This window comes from Schistocerca gregaria, chromosome 1 (genome assembly GCF_023897955.1).
Source record: "Schistocerca gregaria isolate iqSchGreg1 chromosome 1, iqSchGreg1.2, whole genome shotgun sequence".
Lineage (NCBI taxonomy): Eukaryota > Metazoa > Arthropoda > Insecta > Orthoptera > Acrididae > Schistocerca > Schistocerca gregaria.
In genome coordinates this window covers 354,314,688-354,328,501 of record NC_064920.1, presented here as the reverse complement: position 1 = coordinate 354,328,501, position 13,814 = coordinate 354,314,688, and the positions used below count along the sequence as shown (strand labels likewise).

At 38.5% G+C, this 13,814-nt stretch overlaps 1 protein-coding gene across 1 annotated transcript in view; it reads left to right on the top strand.

Moving 5' to 3' along the window:
* LOC126345545 (ras-related protein Rab-44-like) overlaps positions 1–11,527 on the top strand; it is a 63,415-nt gene extending 51,888 nt beyond the window's left edge. The window contains exons 2-5 of the mRNA XM_050002110.1: positions 5,468–5,675; positions 9,170–9,351; positions 10,321–10,464; positions 10,569–11,527. Coding sequence (XP_049858067.1) covers positions 5,468–5,675; positions 9,170–9,351; positions 10,321–10,464; positions 10,569–10,679 — 645 coding nt within the window. The 3' untranslated portion in view covers positions 10,680–11,527. The remainder of the gene's footprint in view (positions 1–5,467; positions 5,676–9,169; positions 9,352–10,320; positions 10,465–10,568) is intronic.
* Positions 11,528–13,814: the final 2,287 nt, after the last annotated feature.

Genomic DNA, 13,814 nt, shown 5'->3' with positions numbered 1-13,814 from the left:
AAACGTTATCAAGAAAATTGATCGGAAAACTTAACCTTAAGTTTAAAAAGGAAACACTTTTAGGACAATTAGACTCAGCTTTTCCTGCCCTGCTCATCTATTGTGGAAATAAACTACTTTATTGTAACCAGAATATGATAAAGTTAGTGTCTGTATTTGCAGCCACTTTCTCCCATGGCGGACGTAAAGGCAGCTACATTGAGAAATAAAGTTCCTCAGTTTAACACCGACAGATTTGAGACAAGAATTTCGTGACACTTCGTAAACAATACAGATGACTAGCAAGCATATTTGAGCGATGATCAGATATTACTGACAACTTTTAGCACCAAATTATTGTAATTAATGGTTCACGGAAAATCATTCTTCCTTGAATATTGTCAGTTTAAAATTGCAATAACTGATTAGATAGTACTACTTTAAATATGTCTAAACTTTAAGACAAGACAGTTTTAAGTCGTTGAAAGCGAAATATTTTAGTTCCCGAACGAGCTACTCAGCCGATTGTGTATTCTAAAGCAGCAGGAATGGCAGTAGCTTTTATGCCTCCGAATTTAGCTTCCTGATACTGTTACTTCTCGAGGAGTAGGTGTAAGTTTTCAAATTTAAGCACTTGTATCATTGCACGACAATTTTTCACTTGGTATCATCTATTACATATCGACTAGATTAAATAAAATGAGCTTCCGAATACTCCAGTAAAATCATAATGGTCACGATATGCTGTCTCCGGGCGCCATCTTAGAACTGGATACGCTGAATGAAGACGAATAGTGTCCATATAAAAATTTCTGGTCCTTTTCTTCGTTGGTGACTAAATTTGTAACTTCATCTCTAATAAACTGGAAAAAAGGTAAGTTTTTAAAGAACTGGGAATAACCTCAACTTCATTCACGGTGTCTGACAAGTTGTTTAACTCGTACGTTGGATTTCTGGTGTAGACAAATTAAATTTTAAGCATTGGATACTGAAATGTTTCCTAAGCATGCTTACATGCTGCTGTTATTGGCTTTCATCCAGGTTAGTGTCTACTGGAGCGTCAAAACTACCTGTTGTCAGAGTGAAGGCTCGTACGTAGTCGTTAAGAGTGGAGGCTGCTGAAGTGAACGCAGAGGAGATAGTGGAATGTTTAAATAATCATTAGTACATGTTGCAAGGGACGATAAGCTTTTGCACGGATACAACATTCCTTAACTCCGCTGTATTTGTATTCGTAAAAGCCTCAGCTGTACAGTTTCTATGGCGTTATGTGAAACGTCTGCAAACAGTGTTAGCCTGCATAAATACTCAGAGGGACTGCAAAATAAACTTTATTAGATTACAGAACTCACTTTTGGCCGTTCGAATTTATTCCAGAAAATCTTCAGTAAAGGTCAGGTTAGTTCACAAGTCACATAGTCTACAGCTTTCGACAGTGGTGCGTGAAATCTCGATTTTCAGTAATAAAAAGTGAAAATGCAATTTTAAAGGTATTATTCACAAAACCGTCAAATGAAAATCGTGCCGCAACAATCTTCATTGTCCACCAGCTGCGAAGTTGGCTTTAAAAAGTTTACATTCGCTGTCTATAAACAGGATTAATACTTGGTCGCAATGGATAGTCATACACGGCAAAGTGGTATATTTCTAGAGTCGTGTGTGTGTGTGTGTGTGTGTGTGTGTGTGTGTGTGTGTGTGTGTGTGTGTGTGTGTGTGTGTGTGTGTGTGTGTGTTTCCCACACACAGCTCGGCAAATCGTTGCTCTCCTGCAACAGTTTCAGTGGAACGTAGTCATCCACCCACCCTATAGTCCTGACTTGGCTCCCAGTGACTATCACCTGTTCCTTGGGTTAAAAAAAAGGGCCGGAAAGCGATTCAGCTCAAACGACAAGGTGAAAGATGAGGTTCATAACTTTCTGAAGAGCATGGCGGCGAGCTGGTATGACATGGGCATACAAACCTGCCACAGCGTCTACGAAAATGCATGGGCAGAAATGGTGATTGTCGAAAAATAGCTAAATGTTCAAGCTGTAAACTGATGTAAACCATTGTAGAAATATAGGTCTATGTACTTCTTATATACTGACGCAGGTGTTCAAAGATATGTATTCAACGTCGCAGCTACTGCTCGGAAAAATGTTCTCACTTTGGCTAACAGTGGCGACATTTCTGAAAGATCACACGCACTTCTTAACAATACGGTGACGAATCCGAATTTACTTCATTACTAACGTTCGCCCGTTAACTTCTATAGCAAAACTCCGTTCACAACTCAGATACAAATTTCATGCGTATAGAAAACTGGGAACACTTTCACAAAATGATAGTTAGTAATAACTAAAATTGATATTGCATGTCAATAAATTTCACCGGTTCCAAAATATTTCATCTATTAGCTACCAACTGTGATAAGATAGCGAGTGAATAAAGACTGAACTATACATGGAGGTAAAAGTCGGCACTACGTCACAAACTTGAAGCCTAAGACCGCTATGTTCCGTAGCCCAGAAACATTAGTTTCAGCAATTGAGGTAATAAAAGGAAGGTGGTGCTATAGGTCTACGGTGTAAGTTTTGAAGACAGTGGGTGGACCTGCTGCAGTTTTAAACAGGCCCAAACATTAGCAGACTGTTTACAATTGCGTCTTGTTCATTGCTTGTCACACACAGGCAACAGATAAGTTAAATACTAAAAATGCCTATATGAATAACATTGTTAGGAAGGCAATTTAGAACATTCTTCTGTTATGAGTATTTGCTATAGTAAGACACATTTGGCATTGTTAATGTCACTTGTTACTTGTTGATAAATTTCAAACAACAAAGAGGAAAAAGAAATAATCGGAGAAGTATCCTTTCATAATTCATTTAGTTATACATTTACTGTATTTGTATCGATAACAAACGAAGCAGGAACTCCGAAACCAATACTTGTTTGCCGCAAGGCAGGCTATCGTATCTTCTGCGTGCCAACAAAGTGAACGATCACTGAAATGTCAAATACAGAGCAGCGTAGAGGTGTACCTACATCCAGAATAGAAATCTTGCTTTATTAGTTTCAGTGCATTCGTTCCACTGTAGTTTACACGTCTTCTCACTTCGAAACGTTAACTTTGTGACCAGTAATAAGTTTACAGGGTCAAAAGTAAAAATTATTTAAAGATGTTCTAGCACTATGCAATACTGTGAGATACAGGGAGTGGTCTCAAACGCTTAGATCTTGTAACATGGAAATTTTGCTTTAAACTGTCAGTCATTTTAGTACTGATAGCTTAACCTGGATAACATACAGGCCTATATAACAGTATCCAGTCTGCTTCTTTCCCCGGAATATTTCTCGCCTTAAACTTTTCAGGACTAACCAAACATACCGCAATCGGAATGTACGTCTATTTTGATCATCTGCTTCACTAGACTTTTGAATCTCGTTTTGAGGATTTCAAATATGGAAGTCATAACATACTTAAATATTCTCGTTGAAGTGCATGAGATTATTTACAACAAACTTTAACAGAATAAGTATACCGTGAAGCGTTGACTGCTACTCACGCCGAGAGGCAACCAAACACGACGAAATGAGTGTTCACATAAGTTTTCGGCCAGTCTTACTCAGATAGGAAGCAGAGGGCACACATTTACACCCAACTCGTACAGACGTGATCACTGTATCCGTCTGGTCTACTCAGGAATCTTTCTTAGCGGGGAGAGTTGGGGGGGGGGGGGGGGGGGGGAGGCAGGAGTGTGAACAACAAATAAGGGCGGGAGGAATTAAGGGAATGAGATTCTGCACAATCAGTCTGTGTGGTCATGTATTGTACGCGCAAACGAAGTTGACACTCTGCACGTTGGCTGATGGGAGCGACTGCAAAGGCATTTTCCATTTACAGCCGCTCCCATCAGCCAACGCGCAGAGTGTCAACTTCGTTTGCGCGTTTATACGTTTGTTGTGTGGGGACGAGAGCGTCGATGCAGTTAACTCGGATGTTGGAGCGTTTGCGGCTTGGAAGCCAATGAAAGATGGGATAGAATAAAAGTAAACAGCCCAGCCATAATTCATGAATACAAAAGAAAATATTCCCTGAATGGCTTCGCTTACGAATGAAACGTGATTCCTTTAACGTTAATTACAATCTTACCGATTACTAAACTTCAAAAGACGCAAGTTTGCATTTTTAATGAAACAATTAAGGCACCACACAATAGAAGTTTCTATCTGGGATACGATCACATAAGTAGATACAAATCCCCAACGGTCGAAACAGGGCATGGCCACGTCAGTGTGACATCCCAGGGATGTATCTGGTGAATTATGGATGTATGAAGTGAACCTAATGCTTTGGGCTACGTAAGACAACAGACGAGGGTTTAAAGTTAGTGACGTAATTATTCCCTTTTCCGACGTCCATAGTTTCAACGCATTTATACCGCCATGGTCCACAATGGCGACGCTGTGCTGTGGAGTCACTGTCGTTCTCGTGCCAAGTTTCGAACTTTGGAAATAGCTATCGACTTTCTCCTCCATGAGAGAGATGGTGCAGTCTATGCTTTCATTGATTTTGCTAAGATAGTGTGGCGCCTCACTTGATTTTATACGGATATATACTAAAATGATTCACTTGTGCGAGAAACTGGTTTGGATTACACGTCTTACCTAAAAAGTACAGACTCAGAACAGTAGCTGAAGGAACTTCGAAGTGGGACTAAAATTTTCAATTTGCAGTCTCCGATCTTGCATTTTCGATATAAACGCACAGTATATAATTGTAGGAGCATGATCCTTTATTGGGCAGAAGACACAAAAATGAGCTATGCTTCTACAAAAATCACTTCAATAATGATACGTTCCTTGGTGATTTAACGAAAAAGTCAATTCTTAAGTCACTTACAGTACACAAATCACCTCATCTATGCTCAAACTGCTTTGGACATCTCACTTCAACCACTTTGACTCGCATTCTTTGCTTCACTTCTACACCTTCTTGTCATCCATAGAGTCGTTATAATTAACATTTTCGTAAGTTGAATGCCCATAAAAGCTAATGCCACTGCTCTAGACTGCCTTCTGTCCACCTTGGTTGAGCACTTTCCCGTGATAGGCAAAGATCCCGAGTTCGAGTCTCTGTGCGACACAGTTTTAATCTGACAGGACGTTTCATATCAGCGCACACTCCGCTGCAGAGTGAAAATCTCATTCTGGTTCTGTCCACCTTCCTTTCATTTGCTTCAAAACACATTCCTTTCTGAGAATAGCACTGATACGAAACACAATACACACATTAAACATTCAAGTACATAGAAGACCAGGTATTTAAAGTACAGTAACAGCAGTATTAATAAACTAAAACTACAAATTACGCCAAGAGACCTGTCAGAAACTCAATTGTTCGATGAACCCAATTATTACTGAAAATAGTTTACCAAATGGGAGCTAAGCTGGTAGTCTTTGTTACAAGGATTTGAGCTGACTGTCTACCCATTTTGTGTTGCAGGCGCAGCAGCTGCCAGAGAAGCGTGAGCATTTGTACAAGATCCTGGTGATCGGTGAGCTAGGCACGGGCAAGACGTCCATCATCAAGCGTTATGTGCACCAGTTCTTCTCGCAGCACTACCGCGCCACCATCGGCGTCGACTTCGCCCTCAAAGTCCTCAACTGGGACTCAAACACCATAATCCGCCTGCAGATGTGGGACATTGCCGGTGAGTCATCTCTATTCACCACAGTGTGACCTGTAAACTGGAGTGTAGGGCAAAATGTGCTTCCCTAGTGGTTCATTGCATCGCCCAGTAATATATCTTTATATAGAAAATTGGGATTTCCTCTTTTCTAACAGAAAGCCAAAAAGAATGATCTGACCACTGGGCTCACATGGTGCAAAGTAATTCTACATTCTGATTAGATCTCACTTGCAAATTGTCAATTTTAATATGTGACCAGACTGAACAATGCTTAGGGAAGTAACTGTTGCAATCACAGCCGACTCAACCCCATACATGTAAGACATTACACTGAAAGGAAGAGCAGCGGGTAGGCCTAAATATTAAGAAATTTTATAAGTAATTCAGATTTGCTATTTCATTATTGGGCAATATTGTCACACATCTAAAAATTCTGGCGTCTTTGGTTCCAGCTTAAGTTTACAGTTTTTTCGTAACTGTAAGTCTAAAGCTGAATGTGGAAGTCAAATTTCAATTATTCCCAAAAGAAGCTAACTCCTCCCATTTGCTTTGCCTCAAACACGTGAGGTCTAGAATAGTACCAACTTGAAAAAAATTGTCCTTTCAAATATGGCAATGAATGGGAAGCACAATAATGAAGGTAAGAACTACAGATGCACATTTATATTTTAATAAAGACAGACTTCAAAGTACACACATGGCAATACTTCTGAAAAAGAAATACTGGCATTAAGATGAAAATGTACCCAAATTTGTAGTCTAGGTCTGTTCTTTGGCTGTAAGGTGGGAATTTAAACTGGAAATTACTTTCTAGATACTCTTAATTCAAAGCCTCCTTTAATTTGAATTGGTCCATTTTATGGTGGTGTTGATAGCAGTGGTGAGTCTTCATGACTGTCACTTCAGAGCATAAAGATTCATCTGGAGAGCCTTTGGCTAGCTTTTCAGTTTTCTGGGTTTTTTTGGATGTATTAGGACTGTAATGAGACCAACGATAATTCGGTATGAAACCTCATACTACAAATAAGATTTAATGACTTCATACCTATTGCTTATGCCCTATTGCCTCTGATATGGGGCGTTTGTAAAGTCCGTGCAAAGTCCTATAGATAGCACCATGTTTATCAGTAGCATCTTTGGAAACAACGCACACAGTTTCAGCCACATTGGTCTATTTCTGTGTGTTTGGCATTCGTGTGAATCAAGGTAGTGATTATCGGAAAATGGACGAAAAAGAATTTCGTGTGGCGATTCAACATTACTTTATGAAAGGCAAAACGCCTCAGGAGAATAGAGAAGTTTGATAAACATTACGGTGACTCTGCATCTGCAATTAGAACAGTTTGTAAGTGGTTTCAAAATTTTCGGAGTGGCCATATGAGCACAAGTGATGCTGAACGTTCTAGACGCCCTGTGGAGGTTAGGACTCGAGAAGTCATTGATAAAATCCATGATACGGTGATGGATGACACAATAGTTAAGGTGTATTGATTGCTAGAGCTGTGGGCACCTCGAACGAACAGGCACGTAATATTGTGCATAAACATTTGGACATAAGAAAGCTACCCGCAAGATGGATTCCGCGATTGCTCACACTTGACCAAAAACGGTATCGTGTGAAGTGCTGCAAGGATGGTTTGCAGGGTAATTTCAAAGAATGATTGTCTATCGAAGTCACTGGGTCCAAACGATACATATCGAACGTGCGATCGTAAATAGATCATGCAACTCTGGCGGGCATTGTATGTTTACATTGGTCACTACAGCAACGACATAAAAGCGTTACAAAAATACTTTAAATTGCAAAGGAGGCAACTTACCTTACTCTACGTCGGTGGTCACGTCCTCTGAAAGTTCATTACGGTGATCTGGATAAGTAATTTGGAAGAGTCAAACCGTGTAATCTTCCTGATACTCGTTCGTTTACCGCACTGTCCACAATGAAATTGTAACGGTATTTCAGCATCGAAACTGTTCTTACGGAGTTTTACACAACTCGCACCGCCACAGTCTTCACAGTCCCTTCTTTCCTTGTCTGGTAGTACTCATATTTCCTACAAAAAGTCAATTTTTTACGCTGCATAAACATGGATCCGCTGAAGAAACGTCAAGAACACCAGACATCCCACTCAGTAACAACATAAATCTTCTGGGTTTCCCTAGCAACTCACAAATAATTCGCGGAGGTATGTAATTTAGAGCAAGTAAGGGAACGACGGAAAACAGATAAAAATGACTATCACAAATAATTGATCACAACGCCCGCCACCGGGGTTGCATGATAGATTTACAATCGCACGTTCGATATGTGTCGTTTGGACCCAGTGACTTCGATAGGCAATCATTCTTGGAAATTACTGTTTGCAGATGTTCAGGAAGAATCTGCACGACTTTAAGCGTCGCTTCATCATTGTGGATGAAACAGATACATTACTACACTTCTAAACAATGGTTTACGAAGGGAGAATCTTCATCAATAAAGGCGAAGACCATTCCTTCGTCCAGAAAGTTATGGCGACTGTCGTTCGGTATTCGCAAGGGATAATCCTCATACACGATATAGAAAAGGATAAAACTATTACAGGTGCATATTATTCATCGTGGTTGGTCCCTTTGAGGACAGAGTTGCAAGACAAAAAGGCCTCTTTCATCACAATGCACCAGCACACACCTCCCCAATTGTGGTCGCAAAATTAATGGAAATAGGATTCGAACTCGTTTCACATCCCCCCCCAGTCTTTTGACTTGGCTCCCTCTGGCTACTATTTGTTACCCAATTTGAAGAAATTGCTGGTGAGACAAAGATCTTATTCAAACGAATAATTGATTGCAGCAACTAATAACTATTTGGGGATCAACAAATTAGAACAGTGTTGGATGAAGTGTAGAAGTCTAAAAGGAGACTGTTCAAAAACAAAAAGGTTTACCCCAAACACCTAAGTAGTTTCTATTTTAGCACTTTTCAAACGCCTCCTCATAAGTGAATCTGATGACCCATCAAGGTACTTACACTAATGAATAGCTTGTAACGTAAAGCTGTCCTTAAACTGAATGTTCAAACACGTTGACTTTAAAGTATGGTGCTATTATAAATGGTAGGCCCTTGCCATCCTTCAGTCTTACAACTGATACACCTAATTAGGACACGAAAACATTGCGCAACATTTGCCACATAAAGATATTGGTGGAGTTGGAGGAATAAGTGACAGAAAAAACCCAGGACCCACTGAAGTCAGTCAGACCTTAAGTCACTGAACCACAATAGGAAAGCAGATTTTGATTCTGGTCATGGTACTGCCATACACACATGCCCATTGCTTTTCTTGTTCAGAAAAGTTTCTCGGCATTTTTATTTGTACAATCATTTAGATGTCCTAAAATTTATCATTCTGTCCTGTGTACATGGATGAGAGCTCTGTCTAAAATGCACAATGCTATCTGCAGCATCAGAAATTTTGTTTGATATAATTAACCTCACATGGTTATTTTAATTAGTTCTGATGGCTTTCTTGCAGGCCAGGAGAGATTTGGAAACATGACAAGGGTTTACTACAAAGAGGCAGTGGGTGCTTTCATTGTTTTTGATGTTACCCGTGTTGCAACATTTGATGCTGTCATGAAATGGAAGCAGGACCTAGACAGCAAAGTGACATTACAAGATGGCTCACCTATTCCTTGTGTTCTTCTTGCAAATAAGGTAAGATACTATTCATACCAAATGATGCTAAAGAAACATAAAATGTGGCTTTTATTTGTATTGTGTGTTGTCTTGTATTTATCAATACATAAAGTTCTCTGCATTCTCCAGTTTATATTCATCATGTACACTATGAATATTAAAAACCTACATATCTATTTGTAAACTGCATAGCAGTCGATCTAAGCCAAAGAGATTGTAGGACGTGTGTGTCAAAACAGTCTACTTTTAGGTGTTTGGAAGAGGAATTCCAGTAGTCATGTGCCACCATAAGCTCTTCTGGTGGAATGTAGGCTAAAATACTGTTCTCCCCCACACTAATTCTGAAGACATTTAACACCTATTTTTGAAACAGTTGGCTTAGTCTTCCATAGTCTTCTGATAAATTCGAAATCTGTACAATGTAGGGAGACTCAGATTACATGACAAGTGCTTTGGATAGTAGATCCAATCAGTGTTCCCACATATTTCCCAGAAAATGTCAGATGTAACATGCCAAATTTGAAAAGTCAGTTTCCTTACTGGAATGTCATGGGAGTTAAGTGAAAAGCTTTTAAGAGGGCAATGTTAATGGTTCAATTTCTAGGATGCTGTCTCTACCTTTTGAATTAAACTGAAACTTGGTCAAAGAAGCACAGTGTGCTACCAGTCCTTATCAGGCCAAGTTAGGGCTTATTACCTGTTAACAAAACTTAAAAGCAGCACGTAATATATTCACTTTAAAAATTTTTACAATGGACTTAATTTCTCTTACACTGATGGTAACTGGTTGAAAGTGTTAAGCAAAATTAACAACTGCTATAAGGTTGAACCTTAAATCAATTAAAAGTTGGTCCTACACAGAACACTTGTAGAACAAAATACGGAAATACTTTCTGCTTAAAAGGTGGAATCTCTTTCAAATATTCTGTTCTTTAAGAAAATAACATCATTTCTTGAAAAATGTTACATGTTTCCATTGTTTCATAGTGTGATCAACCAAAAGAAGGCCTTGTCAATAATCCTGCTAAAATGGAAGAATATTGCAAAGAAAAAGGTTTCACAGCCTGGTATGAAACTTCTGCCAAGGAGAATATTAACATTGATGAGGCAGCAAGGACTCTTGTCAAGAAGGTAAGCCTGAACTTAATGTTACTGGTTTTGGCCATCCATTTATCATTACTAATGTAATTCAAAAAGTTAATTTGATACTAAGAATCACATTTTTCTAATTACAGATTCTGCAGAATGATCAATTAACACACCAGAATGACACAGCAAAAGACACCGAAAAAATTGCTCTTGATGGTAAAGCAAGTGAAACAAAGAGTGGTCGGTGTTCATGCTGACAAAGTTGATAGAAGCTTCTGAAGTACTCTATCAACCACAAAGATAAACAACAGAATAAATGTCTTGCCTCACTTTGGATACTTAACAGCTAGGAGTGCAAAGCATCTGACAGCTTAAAGTACCTGTGAGAGCCAAGATACTTGTTTTATATGCTGCATCCTTTTATCATGCATCTTTTTTTGCATTTCATAAGGAATATTAGTGCGAGTGGTTCATATGTGTATGTGTGTAGTATGTTTGAATTTTATGTAATATCATATATTGTTTAAAGTGTTGTGCATGTCACTCACTCACTCATTCAGCCAGACTTTTGTAAAAATCCAAACTATACAAAAATACAATGAACATATCAAGACTGGTCTTGTCAAACAAGCAAAAAAATTGCAATTACCAATTGTTACTGAAATGACTTGCCTGTTGTAAACAGATTACAAAAACAATGCATAATGAAACTTACATCAAAATTTTGTAAGTGTGCCATATTTATTATACACCATAAATTTTCTGCATTTGTTTAGAACAGCTGCATGCTTTGCATGTACTTCCATTCTGGGTTATGGATGCAATTTTGAAACTTCTAATTTATTGTAAAAAAATTTTAAAGACTGTAAATACATAATACTTATTCAAATGCCAGAATTTTGGCACAGTTATTTTAATTATTGGATTTTTAGAATATGTAGCAGATTGTAAACTTAAACACAGATTCAGATTTCTATTACCTCAGTGTTGTTCTACACAACTTCTGTACAGTATATTCATGTTATAGTATTAAATTTGTACAATATACTCTTGGAGTATGAAATATTTTGCATTATTTTGAAATAAAACTTTGGTAAACTGCAAATTGTGTTCTTTTAAATACTTATTGCAGCTTTAATACTCCTCACTGGAGTTTTAAACACAGCCTTCTCTATTGAGAGATACTTAGTTACCACTTCTGGATATGTTAAGTAAATAGATATGATTACCAATAAATCAGAAATGGTGCACATTGACCTAAGAGCAGTTGACGCATAAAAATTGATGGGGAAATGGTGTTACAAAACAATAGGCCTCTCCTGTGTATGATCACAATACATTCATAAAGTGTCTGACTAGTAAACTATTACATAAAGGAAGAGAACCAAAGAATTAAATGAAATAAGGGACTCCCATACCACATACAGGAAAAGCAGGTAAGAAACTATCTCCAGTAAGTAAATTGAGTGCTATCCAAATACTATCTGTATCCTGAGTGTCATTTTCCATAGTCACAGTGGAATTCTACTCTAAATTGCTCCACTGTTCAGTGTAACCCATACTTCAGTTGCAATAAAAAGATGGTATCCTGTGTAAAACATGTGAAAGGTGGAAAATGTGCAGTTACAGCATAATGTAAATGGTAGTTTCAGAAATAAACACCAATAGATGTGTGGTGTATCATCACATTGGACCAATATCATCTACTACTTGTTAACCCTACTTTCCCAAAAGGTGTAAGACAAAACTTCATTTATACCTGTACATGTGCTGCTAGCTTATGCCTTCATAATATAAGAAATACAGCTGTTTCACAGTTCACAAGGAAATGAAATGATCAGTTTTATTGACTGAGATACCTTGTGTGGGATATTGTCTTTTGCATCTTTGTGATGAAATGATTCTTTCTCTAAACACCTAGTCCATGAGTGAAAAAATCTCCAACCAGGCTGGGGATTGAACCTGGGCCACGGTAGTCCAGAGGTGATAATAGTGACAAAGCAGTGATTTGTAGACAGTTTACCATGAATGTCCTTGACAGGTTTTAGTCACATTTACTCCCAGTTAAATACCCTGACAAACTGTTCAGTAGGGGCTATACCTAATTATGTGAAAAAACACTGTAGACTGCAGCCACTCATCAATCCAATACAAAATTGGATAACAAATTATATCAAGTAGATGTCTAGGGTAAGAATCCAGAGGGGAGTGATGAAATGGGCACTAAGGTCATGACAATGTTGTACAGCATGCTCTGCAACAGGATACTGTGTGTTGCCTGTATACACCCAATGCCCATTCATCCTGACTGATAACTGGGTGATAGTCATGCCAATGTAAAACACCAAACAGTGTTTAGATAATAACTGGTATGTCATGTGGAGTTCTGCAAGTGGTTCTCCCTTTGATAGTATATTTTGCCAGTTACAGGGCTGGAATAAATGGTGGTAGGAGGGTGCATAGGGCAAGTCTTGCAGAAGGGTAGGAGCAATGGGGTAGGGAGATGGGTACAGGAGCAGCATAGGGTCCAACAAAGACATTGCAGAGATTTGGAGGGTGACGAAAAACTATTCTAGGTGTGGTGAGCAAAATCTAGACAGAATGGATTTGATTTCAGGGCAAGACTTTAGGAAGTAATGGACTTGTTGAAGTAGCTGATTGATACATTAAAGACCAGGGAAATACCAGTTGAAAAGTGATGTGCACCAATTTCTTTTTTTTTTTTTTTTAGGGTCAGCAGTACCAGGATTGGATTTGATGCCCTGGGAAATCTGCTTCTGAACTAGGCTTTCAGGATAATTGTCCAGTGAAGGCTGATCAAAGAATGGTGACATATTGCTGTAAAGTGTCTGCATCCATACAAATACATTTGCCCCAAATGCCAAGGATGGATATGAGACAACAGTTGACATTGCAGTCTTTCAAACAATATGAAATTGTAATGACTGAGTGGTGGCCCTCAACTATGTACTCTCTGACTCAGAGTTGAAATGTTAAATGTTTTGGCTGGTTTCATTGTCAAGGGGCTGGGATATGTAGTTGCCACATTAAAAGCCAAATAATGCCAAGTCCACAGCATACAATATAAACATGGATCAAATGGTCAAAGGTTACTATTACTCGGCAATTGCAAATGTAATGTAGAAATTCATAAATGAAATAAAATCTGTTAGTATTATCTTAATTACTTTAAATGAGTACGATAGAAGTACTTTGGAGAATGTGATCTTTCTGCAAAACATACTGGTGTCGATGGTCCAGCAATTAGAATATAAGTTGAATAACAGGGAAACAATGGAGTCAAGTAATTAGTTATGAACAACATAGCTAGAGACAGATTCACTTAGAAGTGCACACTATGTCTTCACTGTAGAAGCCACAGAAATTTCAAG